This window comes from Falco cherrug, chromosome 3 (assembly GCF_023634085.1).
Source record: "Falco cherrug isolate bFalChe1 chromosome 3, bFalChe1.pri, whole genome shotgun sequence".
Lineage (NCBI taxonomy): Eukaryota > Metazoa > Chordata > Aves > Falconiformes > Falconidae > Falco > Falco cherrug.
Genome location: NC_073699.1, coordinates 91,490,609 through 91,507,618, shown reverse-complemented (window position 1 = coordinate 91,507,618; position 17,010 = coordinate 91,490,609). Strand labels below are relative to the sequence as shown.

The following is a 17,010-nucleotide window of genomic DNA, read 5'->3' as shown; positions in this document are numbered from 1 at the left end:
CACAGAGAAACAAAATATACTTATTGCTGAGGCTGGGATACTTCTCAGTAAAATACGTGTTCTTCACAGTGGGAATCCTTCAGCTTAAGAGGATGAAACATAAGGAGATAAACTAGTTCTGCTGCATATGTAGAGTACATTGTTTTACCCGGTTGATATATGAACCTGTTAGATTTCCTTTCCAAGGTGATAGTCAGGATGCCAAGCTTTACAGGAACATCCACCACCATAAATGTAATTGTGCTTTTTCATAATGAATAAGCCCTGCTTAAGGGGAACAGAATCGGCCTGAAAGAATCACGTTGCGAGTTTTGTTGTGCCTAAACACGAATATAAATGGATGGTCAGCTTTAAATTCATCTTTGTGTTGCAGAATCCGATATCCTGGGACTTCTCGGGACTCTCCACCTTGTTCATTTACTTCCAAAGAGACTTTATGGATGATCTTTGACAAAACCACACCTTTTGTGTCACACATCTCCGAGAAATCTGATGCACTCTCATTGAATACATTTGTCATTCCCAGGCTTTCCAGAAGTGGCTTCAGGTCATAATCACCTTCCAAATTAAACTTTGGAAGAAATACATTCACTTTGGTGTTGGCCATCATGCTGGGATTGGTCCACTGTAATAATGTCTCGGGAGTGAGTGCCTTTTCCAGCTGAAGACATAAAGGAACAAAGGAAATTAATGAGCAGTCCAAGGAAAAAGTGGATGGGGGGGAGGGGGGGAGACCATTCCTGAACTTCCCACTCCTATCAAGCCCCCCAAAAATAAAGTCCAAAAGGCAACCTTTGCTTTTGAATTCACAGCTGTAGCATTCAGGGTTAACATACTCTCAGTTATATTAATGGAAGTATGATTAATCCATAGGATAGGTCTCTGGAGCAGCTCCACTGCATGTTCATGCTTTGACCATTAGCCCCTTACAAGCTTTCGATACGCAATCGCCTCAACAACCACATGAAGGGACCTGAGAAAGACAGTCCCTACCCCGGTTACACCTGGCCAGCTGGCAGATCCAAACATCTTGATTCCTGACCCTACACCGTAATGAAATCGCTGGTATTTGGGACAGAAAAAGACTCCAAATCCAGAGCCTGATCTCAATCAAACACACAGCTGTTTGAGCAATTTTTTAAAAACTGGGAAGTGAGGAGCCAGAATTTGGGGCCACAACAAGTTGCTATCAGGAAAGGCCTCACCTGCATGTTAAGATATGTGTGTGCTGTAGTTTATCCCTACATATAAAAGTACCTTACAGCTGCAAAGGCAGATTCCTTCTGCCTATAGAATTTATGAACAGTTGCAGCAAATTACAAATGAGACTTGCCTGATCATCTGTCTCTTAATCCTTAAACATTGAAGAGAAGTGAAAATATGTTTTAAATTTTCATGAGTTACGTAAGAAATAGTTGTTCTTTAGGAAAAGTCTTACTTGTTTCCAAATTTACATGCAACTATAATAAAAAATGGCTCATTGTCAGGCACCTCTGCTTAAAATTAAAACCTAGAAAAGTGTAAGGCCTTAGTAAAATAAATCATGGATAAACATCAACTGAAAAAATGAGGACACTAGAATAAATAATGTCAGCACTACTGAGTACCCAGTAAGTATGACTTTAAGCACTCTACTGTAGCAAGAACAAAAATCTCAAGATGAAAAATTGTTTTGAGGGTCCAGGTTTTCAAATTGATGCAGATTCTAAAAGTGCATCAAGGGCACCTTCTGCAATTTACATTGTCTTCTACGCACACCCTATCTAAAACAAAGTCTTGTTCACAACTTCACAGTTGGCCACAATGAAAACAATGTCACAAATATGAGATCAGGAACAGAGAAGCAGAATGAGAAGGTAAATTCACAGGGATATTACTTTTTGTTTTCTTCTATATAGCATCTAAATAACAAAAGCATTCCATAACTATATGGCATTATAAGCGGGCTGTTTCCAAAGGAAGCATCATACCAATTCTTTTTTTTCTCTCACCTTCTCCAAGCCAGTGGTCTCATCTTCAATCTCTTTGGGCAGCAGAATGAGCATGCTTATATGTTTGTTAAGGCATGGAAGCTCAAGGATAGCAACATTTAATTCTTTTACATAGCCCAGGCAAAAAGTAGCTTCCAGATTCATCATTTGCACTGGTTTAGTTTCAGTCTGCAAAACCAGAGAAAACAATCTAGCATTCCTTTTAAATCACAGATAAGATGGCAAGAGAGGAAAGTTTGTAAGCTTGCATGGCAGTGGTACATTGAGTTACCTTCAGAGAATTTGTTGGCTTTCTTAGGTAATGAAACCAGCTGCCAGAGATCCTGTTGGATTTTTACAGTAGGCAGCTTTCCGAAGAAAAGTGGAACAGAATTCTACTTAATACAATAGCAACACATTGGGGATGTGCCTAATATCAGTGGCCCTGTTTCACTGAGTGCTACAAACTATACTGTCTACAGGGCATCGTAATGCCAGTAAGTGTCAGGCGCTGAGCACTTCTCAACAGTGAAGGTCAAGCTGTTAATGCAAGTAATTGATATTTTGGTTCAGGAGCTGAAACAGAATAAGAAATTTCAGGCTCACCTAAAGCCCAATGTCTTTGCTTTTCATGAATGAAACAAAACAAAACAAAACTCTTTATTTCACAAATAAGATTTACAAGCTACTCTGTTCACCTGGAAACTTATTTAAAATTCAAAATCAGTAGAAAAATGTTACTTCAGGGAAAAAAAACTTGAGATGTTTCACTTAATTTTAATGCTGACTGTCATTTTAAAAACTTTTTTAGCTGAAATTGTTGGCTGATGTGGTAATTTATGAATATTTTCAGTGAACTTGAAACGTATCTCATGTGCATGAGAAACATTTCAAGTTCACTGAAAATATATATATATATACACATAGGTAGGTAGGTATGTATTTGGAGTATAATCTCTATCTCACATATGTTGCCCAGCTTTGTAACTTGGTTTAGAGCTGTCTGTCTGACCATAATACTCATCACTGGTCATGGATTCCTGAAGACAACAGCCATAGGTGCTGCACCCACTTGGGCCTCGTGCCTGAGCAGGGCTGATACACAGAAGGTTGCAGTCCCGAGCCTGACTGGAAAGAGGGAGATTAATGAGGTGCCATCCATGAAGAGGGATGAGAAGGGTCAGGCACCTCAGAGGTTTACTCGGAGAGATCCCACAGATGTAGATGTTTCACTAGCTCTGTGACGATGATAAATACAATGTTTTGTGCTTCACCCCTGCTGGTTCTGTGATGCAGCCCCTGGTACACGCTGCAACCTCTTGGAAGATGCTACCCACGAGATTGTGCACCTCCTTTTAAGCAAGGCTGCTTCTGATCATTTGTACTCAGCTCCTGTTGTCTAAATATACTAACAGAACAGTCAGTTTTCATACTGGGCCTTTGAAAGATGGATGTGAAAGCACCAGCAAAGTTTTAAAACAACACAGTGAGCAAACCAGTTTAGGGACCGCTGCAACAGCAATATAGGTTTAGACGAGTCTAAGAATGACATGGTAACAATAAACATTTCTCATTTTCTCTTGTTGGGATTTCCTTAGCTCAAAGTTTGCATTTTATTGAGTGGAAACAGACTCTTTCTTTTTTTTTTTTTTTTTTCTTTCTTTTTTTTCAGAACATACCTTGTTGACTTTAAAAGGACATTCTTTGATCTCTGCCTCTGGGAACTTCTTCATCCAGTTTGTGACAAAATAAGCTGCATTGACTAGGAGGATCTGAGTCTGGTCACTTACACTATCCTCATTCAAAATATTCTCCATTTTGCCTGTGAACAGGTTTAAGATAGTTGTTAAAACAACAATTCATTATGAGTATGTCCATTGCTTCAATTGAATATGAAAACATTTCACTAAATTAAAAAATTTGTGTCCTGCATCTCACAGATAAAATATTTCAATTCCAATGGAAAATTCCAAAAAGAAGCACTCACTTAAGATTGCAGCTTAATGTTTGAAACGAGATTTGGGATCAAGGCAGATCTTCAAAATGATTCCTTGGCTTATGTAGCATGGAATCAAAAACAGGTCTACTGCTTTTGTTCAGTACCTTAAAGAAGGTACTGAATTTTCAGTGAAATCAACAGGTGTAAGCGAAAAAGCATTTGTCATTTGGAGAGCAAGACGAAGGGAAGTTCCAGATTAGCAGCTACTCATCTCTAGACTGATACATAAGAATAAAATAACGAGAATAACAAAAAGCGCTGCTCTGATTACAGTTCATAACCAAATACTGTTACAGACTTCTAAAAGGACATGGAAGTGTTGTCCCCATGCCTTGCTTTGTTTTAGACCTGTTCAAGCACTGCCATAAAAGACACTGAATTCGGAGCACTGGGGAGGAAAGTCATGCATGAATTGCACAGGCAGGGCAAGGTGCTTCCACATGGGCACCTGTGCCAACCTGGGAAGGCCCAGACTCATGCACCCATGTTTTCATATTTGTACCAACACAAAGGCAACAGGCAGCACCGACCCCAGAGCTACCTCTGCAGAGGCTGCCAGCAGGCTCTGTTATGGGCGCTGCATGCTCACATGGGCCAGGGCTGGACTGCTGCCCCCCACAGACTGGGCACGCTCTGCCCAGGGACCCTCATGGTCACTGATGAGCATCTCCTGTGACTCAGCCAAGTGTTTTGAGTATTCAGTATTGAGGGAGAAGTGCCTGCAGCCCCATTTCCACTGGAAGGCAAGAGACGCATGTCTCAGCTGAGCTGAGCTAAGCTGAGCTATTAATTAACAGCCTGAAATTCAGAGTCCAGCAAGTACTTCCAATTACAATAAAGCTTTTAAAGGAAATCAGGGCCTGGGTTTGATGTATTCATGTCAGGCACTTATGAAGCTCCACAGCCAGGGGCTGTTGTTCTCCCAAACTGCCCTGCTGCAGTCAAATGGGAGCAGCTTTCCTCAAGGCTAATGCAAGGCCAGTCTCACATTTCCATCTTCAGAAATGCTGCAGTAGTAAGGTTCATGATTTCAAAACAGGCTGACATTGCTCCTCCTTATGGATACAAATAGTAGGTCTAGTTCCACTGCTTTCACTATGTATTTACTTCTAAAAGCATTAGTAAAGAGGTGTCACAAGGACAAAGGTCTCTTTCTCCAAAGAGGCAAAGAGCATCCCCAAGGTTAAGCTGTACTCACCATCAGTTAGCTCCGAAAGAGATTTGTTGATCTTCTGTCGAGTTTCCTCAGGTTTTTCTTTGAACTCCACTAATTCCAGCTCAGATGGAAAAGGCCTCTTTGTGGAGTTGACAAAGTCCTGAAAGACACAAGGTACCAAAGTCATCCTTGGTTAAATGCCATCCACCCAATGGCTCTTTACAGAGCCTGCAACATCAGCATTCTGAGCTTCACCAAGGGGTAGCTGGGGAGTTTATTACGATGGACAGCTATTAAATAACAGCGGGTGACAACCGGGATGCACAGCTGCATTCAGCACATCTTTCCCAAGGTTGCCTTCAGTCCAGTGGTGTTATACCAGCAGCTAAAGTAACTTTGGTATTGCAGGAGTAACCTCATTGCTAGAGTTTGAAAGGATGAAACAATCCCCAGTCCAGGCCTTGGATAAGAGAGGACCGAAATAAAGGCCACAGGCTGCTCGCATCATGCTCACCGTGTTTATTGCTGTGGTTGGGTATTGGCCTTTGCTGTAGCAGAGGCTGAACAGCAGGCAATCTGATTATAGCATCATTTAAGCATGCTGAGTTTTCTGAAACACCACTTTTAGGCTGATGTTGTCCTTCTTGGGGCCCTATTCAAAGGCAACTTTGAGGAAGAAGGGAAAAAAAAAACCCAAACCACTTCATTTTCCTCAGTTATTTTCAAGGTCCATAAGTTACAAGGCCAAACACCACCTTCCTCTCTTGTGTGGTTTCAATAGCCAGACTTCTGCCTCCTCAGACAGATGAAGAAATCTATAGCTTATGCAGTAATTACTTGGGTGTGTGAATTGGGCACACACTTGCACTGCCAACTTTTTTTAAGACTCCTTTTCACTCATACTAACGATTCAAAGACCTTGATGTGGCAAAGAAGTTATGCTGCATTCAAAACCTACTCAGCTACTGACCTAAAGCACATTAATGAAATAATGAGAAGTGTTGTAATAGTTGCATAGCTTGCGGTCAAGCAGCACACTCATCCATCCTTCTACAAACTTTTATGGCAGCAGAGAATATTATGTTGTTCATCATCTGAGTCTAGCAAGTAACAGCCAAAAGTGAGAGAAATTATTTTAAATAGCATTGCAGTCTGACACCATAACCTGTCAACATGCTGGCCAAGCAATCCATAGCACCAGGGCTTTTCTGCAGCACTTACTGTGGTAGGATTAAGAGACTTGTCTACAAAGAGCCGTTTGACCATTTTCAGCGCAAAGAAAGAGCTGAGTTTGGAAACATCTGAAGTTACTGTTTGAAACCCGAAAGAAACATCTTTGACATCTTGTAAATGGAGTACCTGTTAAATGAACATAATAAAATGCTAAGCATCATTTTTATTATTATTGCATAAACATTCCCAAGAGCTTAGCAAAAACTAATGCTAATTTGCAACCAGAGCTGTGACTTTTTGAGTTTAAGCTAACAACATAGCCTCTCACTGTTGTTACTAAAGAATTATTTATTTGGCATCCTCACATAAAGCTAAAAACCTGATGCTACCAGAACTTTAACCAAATGCATTTCTTTCCTGTAAGCCGGCCAAAGAAATCAATAGAGCTGTTCATGCTGGTGATATGGCTTAGTTGATTAAAACACTAAAAGAGTATGGAGTCATAATGTTTTCACCAAACTCATATTCTTGTCCAAAAACCTGGAGCTTTTAGGCCAGATAAATGAGGATCCCAGTCAGTCTCCTTTCTAGAAGCGGGTTACACCCTTAAAAATGCTCGACAGATCAAGTTTTCTGATTGCTGTGACTGATACATGACATCACACGATATTTCAGCAAAAATTGATCAGATAACTTTGTCTGTTTTGGCAGACAAAATATGAGCTGGAGGTAGGGGCTGCTGACCCACACATGGCCACCTCCCAGCTCCTGGGAATGACAAATCTAGTTCTAGGAAGTGCTGGGGTGACCTAAAACTCGCTGCTTTTAGGCACCAGAGAGAGGTTACTGCTGGTTTTGTTTGAAAATAACCCTGTAAATATGAATTGAACTTCTAATGCCTGCTTACTACAGGGTCTTTGAGGGTGGCTGTCTCATTACAGGCAGCCTGCCCAACCCTCCTCGCCTGCCTCAAGTTCCCACATGAGGCATGGCAAGCACTTAGCAACCTTCTTTTGGCTTTGTCCTTCACTCCTGCTCTTTCTCCCTGAACATATCATACCTTCACAGACACAACAAACTGCTGCCCTGCCTTACCAGCCCTCCGTGTCCCCCCCTCTCTGTGCACAGTGGGTCATTTCCTCAGAACCAGAGAATCTCAGAATGGTCAGGGTTGGAAGGGACCTCTGGAGACCATCTGGTCCAACCCCCTGCTGAAGCAGGTTCTCCTAGAGCAGGTAAACAACTTTCTCAGCTTACTACCTTTTCCTCAACAGTTTTATTTCTTAGCACGTTAAGAGCAGAAAGCTTCTGTGCCTGGAAACTGGGTTTGGGGAGAAAGGAACACCACTGCAACCTCTCCACCTGCGAGAGTTTTTGGCACAAGTTTATTAACTGATATTCCAGAGTAAAATTGCCAATCTGTCTCCTTTTGTATCTAGTATTTAAAGCCCAAGCACAAACTCAGGGGCAGGCAGAAGCTAGAACAGACATAGAAAATAGGAGATATTACATTTAAAAACATACCAAGCTTTCCTTAGTATTTGTAGTCAGCACTTTTTATATACCAGTTGAGAAATATGAAACATAAATGCGCTTGTGTAACTGAGCTGCATTGGTAGATGTGCACATTAACTTATTATGGGATGGTTCAAAGCAAATTGCAGACACAAGTGAAAACAAAATTAAGGACAGTTACTATTTTCAACTCCCCCATTAGAAAGACAACACTTGACTTTTGAAATGGTGAGGAAGCTGCTGGGCATAATTTAAATTTAGAAAAAATATCTAGAGTTAATTTACAATTTAAAAAAAAACACAGTGCTGTTTGGAAAAGTCTGGAACGCCAATAATATCTTCACAGATACATTGCTGTGCAGCTCTGCTCAGTAGAGTGCAAGATTCGCTGAAATCTGTGGCATGGGTCAGGGCACAGGAGGCAGCACTTGGGGGTACCTTCAGTGAGTGTGGAAGTACAGGGAGGAATTCCCCAAAGAGGGCAAATATATTCAAATATGTAGTACTTCCATCACAGCCAGATGATAATCAGCATATAAATTCATCTGACTTTGCTTCTCACCCACATTTAGGTAACTGCAGAAACTGTGGGCACCCTCAACAGGATAAAAAGGAACTATGCAGATCTCTGCTTACAGAGAGGGAGCAGAAGAGGCTGCAAGGTGCCTCCCTGCACCACAGAGAGAGCTTGATAAGCTGATTGCATCATGACTGCTGTGCTGCATCATGTTGTTGGAAACCCCTCGAACACCATGATCTGCTTGTAAGGAAAAACATGGTTGAAGTTGTGTCCTTTTCTACTGCATCCACCTCCTCTTAGTGGTATTGTGGATGAAAGGGGAAATGTCAGCGACAGAGCTGCTAAGCACACCTGCTGATGACAGATAATTTCCAATTCTATAAAGCTTAGGCATTCTTGAATAATGAAAAAACAATTATCCAGAAAATGCAGTGATCTTGACTGTGACTTGCAGCCATAATCAACGTTACGCTAAAGGAGTCAAGGCTTTAATGCAACTGTCGAGGAATCTGCCATGTCCCCTTCCACCTTGTACATGCTTGAGAAAGCTTTTTCTTTATGCCAGGTTTGCAACCTCTTTTGCCTGAAGTGTGGAACCGTTCAGGAATTTAAAATGGATGGTTTGCAGCCCGGCTTACAAGGGAACCAGATATCCAGTAGAATATTAACAAGAACAAATAAGAAAGCCACCTCCAACAGCCATAAAATTTTGCAGCCGCAGAACAGGATGCCGATATCTTACCTGTTTCATTTGGTCTGCAGTATCACCTTTTGTAGCTTTATATGCCAAAGCCAGAGACGTTGAGGTACACAGGGGGGAAAAAATAATATTGGCTGTTTTGTCCTTCTCACATAGTTGTTTGAACATATCAACTGCAAAGGCGGTGTTTGCTAGTTGCAGAGCATCCATTGTCATCCTGAAATAGAAAAGGGAAAAGACAGACGACTCAGAGTGTAACTCTAGCTCCTGCTGTGGTGGGGCTGGGTCAGAGCACTGAAGGACACTTGCCACCAGTATGGGGACTGGGCAGCTTGAACCTTCAGGGAGAGGAGAGGGTGGCCTGATCGAGCTGATTCAGCTTCTGAGACACTGGTGGCTCCTGAGGAGCAGGGAAGGTCTCATCCATGTCCAACCAAAGAACTGTGCGTGGTTCAGTAACAGCCATCATCTTCAAGTGACAGCTGGCAATGCCACGTGTTAGACGGAGCCAGTATTACCAGAAGCCCTTGGGGAAATCTGGGTAGGTCAGGGTGACCCATGCATATTGAGTCAGATTGGATCACATATGAATTTAATCTGTTTTTAATTGACATTCTTAAAATGTGCCAACTTATAAGGTACCTTGCCTGTGCTCTGGGCTCTCCTGGCTCTCAGACAGGCTTTTAACAGTCTCATAATCTTTCCTGTCTCTTGCTTCATGGCTAATTGTTCATTAAAGCTTGAGCTTTGGTACGTGTCTTTCCTCTAAGGGATGACTCCCCATTCTCCTTAGCTTTGTTAGAAGTCTCCAGAAAGCTGTCTGTTCCGGTAGGTTGAGACTGTCCTAGAAACTTAAAGGAGGCCTCCTAAATCAATACTTCCGTGTGCCTACACATCACTTACACTGATTTAACTGCAAATATTTTCCCAGCCATTCTTAATAACTGCAATGGCCACAGGGCTGTTAGGTGACCTGTGCAGTCAGGAATGGGAAGGGTGGTGCCCAAGGAACAGTTGCTGCAGTCCATGCTCTGGGAAAGCCGAAGAGTATCCCCATCTTCCAGACTGCTTTCACAAACCTGAAATCACACTTTGGTGTAACCACACTTGTGTTGATTCAAGCTAACATGGGCGAACCACAGAATTCCAGTCAACAGCACAAGTCTGGCTTTAGACCAGCAAGCACACAGAAGATGACCCCCTTGGCATACTGAATTTGACACTACACTGCCCCCAGTTTCATGTATCCCTAAAAAAAAAAAGGCAATCTGTTAAAATTGTTGTTAAACAGCTCCCTCAAAGCTATTGATAGAGACAGGAAGGAAATGGAAAAGATTAATATTGAGACTTCAAAAGACGTAAGATTTCACACAGAACCTAAAAGGTGTGTCCAGCACTTGCTCTCTCCAGGAAAAATGGCAAAGTAATGGAATTAATATGGTGTGGAGGGGTGATTTTAAAAGTTGTGTTCTTATCCAGACACATACCTATCTACATCTGCATTTCAGGCTCTGACACTGAAGATCTAGGAGTCCTTTTTTATCCTATTATGGAAAGGAAAGCCAGTTATTCCTTACATTGGTAGGCGGTTTGCTAATTTTTTGAGAAACACCTTAAGGACAGGGATTTTTTCTCCAATAACTGACTACTTCATACTGCAGTCTTAAACATTTACTTACCTAGTTCATATCATTTGCATCCTAGCTAGGAAAGATCTCATTGAGTGAAAGCAGAAAGGTATGAGAAGACAGAAAAGAGAAGAGGGAACACATGAGCAGGGAACTGTCTCCAGCAAGGTACCCTTCCTGACCGTTGACCCTCATCCCAGTTTGGAAAGGTATTTTGAATTAGAACAATCTCGCATTTGAGTGCATGTGTCATGCTGCCCAAACTTAGCTGAACATCTGACACCATCATAAAGAGACGCTGCGGAGCAGTTGTGCTACTTGGCAGTGGTGAATGACTTCCAAATAATTTGTGGTATTTATACATTTTTATGAGACTAACAGAACGGGTGCGTAATTTGCCTGTGACACAGTAGAAAAAACACTTTGATTTACTTGTAAGGCCTGTGTGATTAGAGAAGGTCTTTTACAAAATAAATGTCTTTATTTTTATTTTAATTAACTTATACATGTTCGTGGATCTATTTGGTAAGGCAACTGTTTTAGTTGGCAGCTGGTTTGTTTTGGGTTAAAAGAAGCTGTATAAAAGGTTACAGAAATGCATTGCACAATCTAATTAAGTTAAAAAAAAAAAAAAGATAATAATATCTTGGAATAAACCCAAGGCTTTTAAAATCCATGTTTGAAAAGCACACCTAACCAGCACTGTACTCTTGCAAAATAATCTGACTGTTGGTATTAGCAACAAATTGTTTGCTAACAAATCCCCTCCCACTGGGGGAAAAAAAAAAAAGAAGTTTCTCTTGAGGAGGGGAAACATTAAACATATATCACTGAAGAAAGTTATCCTAACATAAAAATATAGAGCACTGTGCTTTGCAAAATCTAGAGGCTTTGCCAGAACCGTGAATTCAGATTGGGTCCGGCTGGACTTGCTCATCTTTCAGTAGCCTGGCAGTGCCCAGCAGCTGATCAGTAAAGAGAGATTATCCATGTGAGATCCCATTTTACAGCGTCATCATGTGCCAAGCTGATGTCAGTGAGGTTCAGGGAACAGGTCTCAGGGATCCTATGGGTGTAAAGGGAGAACTAAGCGCCAGCCCAGCACCTCAACCTTTTACATAGTCACAATTTCTCACACGTGACAGCAATTGATTACCAGAAAAGTCAAGCTTGCCAGGAACCATGGGCTTAGCACACACCTTGGAGGAGGAGAACTTTGGGCAGAACAGTGGCAAAAGACAGTTAAAACAAATTTGAAGGACTGAGACTGCTGATGAAGGCATAACTTGGAACAAAAGAGGTAAAGGAGCAAAGGTAAAATCATCCTTTAAAATGCCTGTCTGCAGTTACTCATCCCAGACATGCACTTTTGTGCCTGTGCACGTCTTAAATAAACTCCCTTGCATAGGTTACCTATCTTATCTTCGTCATTAACGCACTTATTCACCCATGAACACACAATACATATGTAAGCTTTGCTTCCTTCTCTTTCTCTACCTGGTCCTCCCACCAGCTAAAACTTGAAGATTTGGGGCAAGTACTAACCTCCCAGGTATTTCTTACTGAGGAGCTGATGGAAAATTACCCAGGGAACCAAGAATGTGTCATTCAACGTCTACCACCCTCAAGAAGACAAACAATATGAAGAATCTCACAAGGCAGAATAAGGCATGCCATTCACCTGAAAAAATCTTATTTGCTGATGGGGTAGAATATCATTCTTTAGTGCTGGATGGCCTGATGTTATCCTGTTTAGGCCTCTGGATCTTCCTTACAAGCTAAAAATCAATATGCAATCATAACTGCCTAAAAATACTTTGTGTTCCTTTCTGTCTTAATATTGCAAGTGCTATGCTGTCATTCTAGGATTAGTATTTTCTGTTTTATTGGCAAACCTAGGGTGATTTTAAGATGTGCAAGTGCTATGTGTGTTTCACTTCCTTTGGTTGCAAGAGGGTCAGAGTTAGAAAATAAAATAGGAAAGTCTGCAAAATTGAATGAAAGCCTTCTTCATTATGTCAGTCAAAAGCTGTACCATGACTTAGAAACTCTTCTTTTCTGACATCATTTGTTACTCTGATACTGTTCATGTTGGATCATTTTCTACAGTTTTGATGTTTCTTTTCATTGAGGAAAATGGGATGTATTTCGTGGTGAACCTTTTATTCACCTTTTGTTCACACAGCAATTACTGATACTCTCGAAGCTTCTTCTGTGCAGAGTGAAACTATTTCTGGTAGTGGTAAAGTTCTCCATTCTTATAATTTCTTTCTTTTAGTGCTACTATTGAAGTAAAGCATTTTTGTTGGGAAAAAAGCACAGTTTCACCCTTAACCTTGAATGATGAGCTGGATACCAAAGAATAATCTCTATTCCGCATCTTTTTCAACTGCACTTGGTCAGTCAGTTTTTTATGTTCTATTTATTCATGATGTATGATATCTAGGATCTCACCATGTTCATATTCTTGAAAAGAATTTACTGTAATAAAAAATCTTAAATCTCGTTAAAGCCTTGAGCATCCCAAGCCTTGTGAGTCCAGTAAAGCCAGTTTCAGTCAAGTAAGAAGGGTTGAGGATCCCATCAAGAGGAAAGCCCATTAGCTGCCCATCAGCAGTCTTAGAAATCAGACGCAGCTCCTGAGTCAGTAATCACAGGGAACCCTCAAACAGGGAGGAGTCAAAAAATTGAAAATGAAATTTTAAAAAGGGCCTGCTGTGTGGATTCTTGTGGAGTCCCTCCTTTCCCGGGAAAGCAGTATGTCAGCACTTCCAGAGAGGCCCGCGGCACTGGGGCATCTTCTAAGCACAGGTAGCTTGTGATCCACCCAGCTTTGCTTAAAACTGCGACTCTGCCACAGCGTTATAGAAATATGTTTAGATACAGGAGGGAGCTGCAAGCCTACTGAACCAGTTTAGAAAAACCTGATTTAAACTTGTTTATTGGTTTAAGACACCATTTTTGCTTACTCACTCTTGAATGCAACAACAACAACAAAAACCAAGAGAGACACTTTGTTTACTATCTACTGACTAAAAGAAAAGTTATACATAGCTTATCATTCAAAAATATAATCAGAAGAATAGTAATGCCTGTGTGGAAATGACTGGCAAGTCAAGTTAGCTATACAGTAGGGATATTCTGATATATCAGATCAAGTATTTATTTTCATCTTGTCTCAATTAAGCAGTCCTTCCAGGAGAAGACAGCTGTGGCAGATAAAGCGTGGATAGTGCTGGCCATCCAGTGCTGGGGAGGTGTATTGGGTTTATAGCTCAGGAGCTGTGAGTGCCAGCGCTGTAGTGTCTCCAGGTCAAACAAACTTCCATTGAGAGGATAAATTATATACAACAACCCACACACACATTTCACAAGTGAGGCATTCATATTTTAAACTAGCTCAAGCATTTAACATGACCCTGTCTTACTCAGCAAACGCAAAATATAAAGGAAATAAAAGAGTTCCGTGTGCCTTTTCTTCTTACTTCTACACAAATCACAAGCCTCCACCTGGCAGACTACCTGGCTATACCAAGGACACAGCTTCCTCCAAACATACATTTCTTGGAGGAACACAAGCCATCAGATTGATGTGGGACCACAGCGTCTTGTGCGGTTAGGGAAAAAGTGCTGTCAGCAACATAGCAGGGAAAGTCACTCCGGGAAGAGCTACTGCAATGTGCTTTGTTGTACCTCAATAGGCAGTGAGTTCTTCAAACTAAATGGTCACAGTGAAAATAAATTGGTAATTACTGGACCTAAGTTCCTGCCCTTCACTTTAAACAAGTACGGGTTATTCACTTGATTAATAACTCAAAGCAAACAGAGCAGAGCATAAACACATCTGACAGAAAATGAGAGCAATATTCCTCTGTAACAGAGACTTACAAGACAGCCTAAATCCTGGAGACACATGGAGCACTTTCACAGCACCATACACAACCTGCTTTTTCTGATAAGGGGAAATCCATTTGCAATAAACCACCATGTTTTAATAATTCCTAATGCCCTTCCTGTCTCAGCTGCCAGATCCTATTCACCGCTTCCAATGAATCTTTTCAGGTAGAAGGAAATATAGTATAGCAAATGCAGCAATTTTGGGATGAAACCAAAACATTGCAGTTTGGGAAGGCTTTTTTTGCTCCTTTAACTCCACACTGTATCTTTTTGTACAAACATCCTTATCCCACTTCCTCTACACGATTATGTTTCACAACGGGGTTTTATTAACTATTAGTTAGGCATTAAATAAAGTATCAGAGAAAGAAAAAACTGTACTTACTTTGCAAGGCTATAATCCTGGTAAACGAATCAATGAAACGGGTACAGCACGAAGAACTAGCTACCCGTGGTAAAACCTTGCCGAGCAGAAGACTCTGCTAGCTTGCCTGCTCATTGACACCACTCCCACTTTCCCAACCTTAAGTTGTGCACACACACACTCCCTCTCACTGTCACTTTCTTTTTTTTTTTTTTTCCCCTCCCTTAATCATTCTTCATGGCAACTCCTACATTGGAGGAGCAAAATGATTCACACCAGAGTTGTCTTTGCCTGCCCAGCTACTGAAGACAACAACAAGCTCTGGCAGGAAAGAGCAGCCTCTGTGCATTGCCTTCAGCAAGCGCAGTACAAAAGGCACCAGACAAGAATGAACGAAGGCTATGAAGGAGAGAATACAAGAGTGGATGAGCAATTAAAAGACCTTCAGAACAAAACCAGTACTCCAGGTTACATTGGAATTACTGCTATTTGCGGAAAAATCGTTATTGTGAGAAAGATGCCCAGAAAGACAACCAAAACATGCAGGGGTACGTGGCTGGACACTTTGCATCTGTATATGCATTAAGACAGTCTGTCCTTGTATGGGGCACATGTGTGTATTTTGTTGCCTTAAAAGCCCAAGGCCAGACTGGAGTTAATGCTCAAGGAAAAATATCTGCCCTTCTTGTGGCTGTAACACAGGAGCTCCTTCCCATAGGCAGCCAGGTCCTCTGCAGGGGAGCAGCTTTCCTTGCTGCTAGGTGTCCCCAGAGATGGGAGGGGAACAGAAAGTCCCATCCCTTCACCTCCAGGATGGGGACCACTAGGCTCCTGTCATACAGCCCATGTTACTACTGTTGAACATGACAGGGTGGGAGAAGAAAGAGAGAGGGAGAGGTGATGGTGCAGCCCACCAGGTCTATTTTTATTTGAAAGATGTATGCAGTCCTTAGCAGGGAAGAGGTGGCCTGCCCCTGCTCCGCACCATTCCCTGGTCGGCAGCTGAGCCACCTGCAGCAGGGAACACCAGCAAGTACTCCTGAGAGGCCTTGGCTGCACCACAGTCCCTGTGAGGGAACGGTGTGCCACACCACAGGCACAGCTCAGGTTCACACCCCAGTAACCCCAGATGGCCCTGCACACTCTTAAGCTAGAAAAGGTAAATGCAAAGCAATTGAGTTTGCTTTCAGGTTTGCAGTGCTGGCATGCCCAGCTGCCCAAATGAAAGGGCAAGGAAACCAAAGGACGTGTTTTCACCAGCATGGTGCCTCCTTGGTGACAGTGGGAATTGGGAAGCTGTTATCTCCTTCTGGAATGACACGTTCCTGTGTTGCTTTGAGCATAAATCACGCCACGCCACAGCGTCCTGATCAGGTCTGACCCATGCTTCCTTACAAAAGGCTCCTAAGCTTTTACTACCCAAAGGATATTATATTTTACTTTCTGCTGTGATGCAGATGGGTTTCACCTTCCATCATCACCAACATTTTTGTATTACATTGCAGCAAATTTGTATGCTTTGCCATAAGTTTATTCATGACAAAGACAGGGTGTGGATATGTTTAAGCAATTAAAATAAGATAAAGGCCATCTGGCTAAACAGGGCCATCTGGGCCACCATTGTCATGTGTATAAATATGCCTTCTGTAAGAGAAATTTTGATGAAAATCCACAACAATATCTACTGCCACACTTCTCAGATTTCTGCCGGTAATCTAAAGCCAAACACTGCCACCTCTGCAGGAGCAAACTGTCCTTCAGACCCAGGTCTACCAAGTATGGTCACTGTGAAGTGGATCAAGAGCTTCTGAATAAGCTGCAGGCAGGTGGACAACAGCCAGACTGCCTTAGCAGAGACAGCACAACTCACCAGATCCATTTCCTTGCTAGTGATAGGTCAGAAATACATATATAAATGGGTGCATTAGTTTCTTTTAAAGGCTGGACAGTAGAAAAGGGAAAGGACTCTACGTTGCCAAGCTGGAGGTGTGTAAGCATCACTTACCCTCCACTAGATAACTGCTCTGTGACAGCTGAGGTCTCACACTACATAGCTGTACAGAAACCTTCAGTCTGACCTAGTTACGG

General features: G+C 41.9%; 1 protein-coding gene across 1 annotated transcript; it reads right to left on the bottom strand.

The window, feature by feature from the left end:
• Positions 1 to 268: 268 nt before the first annotated feature.
• On the bottom strand, positions 269 to 9,249 carry SERPINB5 (serpin family B member 5). Its single transcript, XM_014276542.1, has 6 exons — positions 9,076 to 9,249; positions 6,347 to 6,484; positions 5,168 to 5,285; positions 3,650 to 3,792; positions 1,992 to 2,159; positions 269 to 661 (listed from the first exon to the last, which is right to left on the bottom strand). Exons 1-6 carry the CDS (start codon positions 9,247 to 9,249, stop codon positions 269 to 271), a joined length of 1,134 nt encoding a protein of 377 aa, XP_014132017.1.
• Positions 9,250 to 17,010: the final 7,761 nt, after the last annotated feature.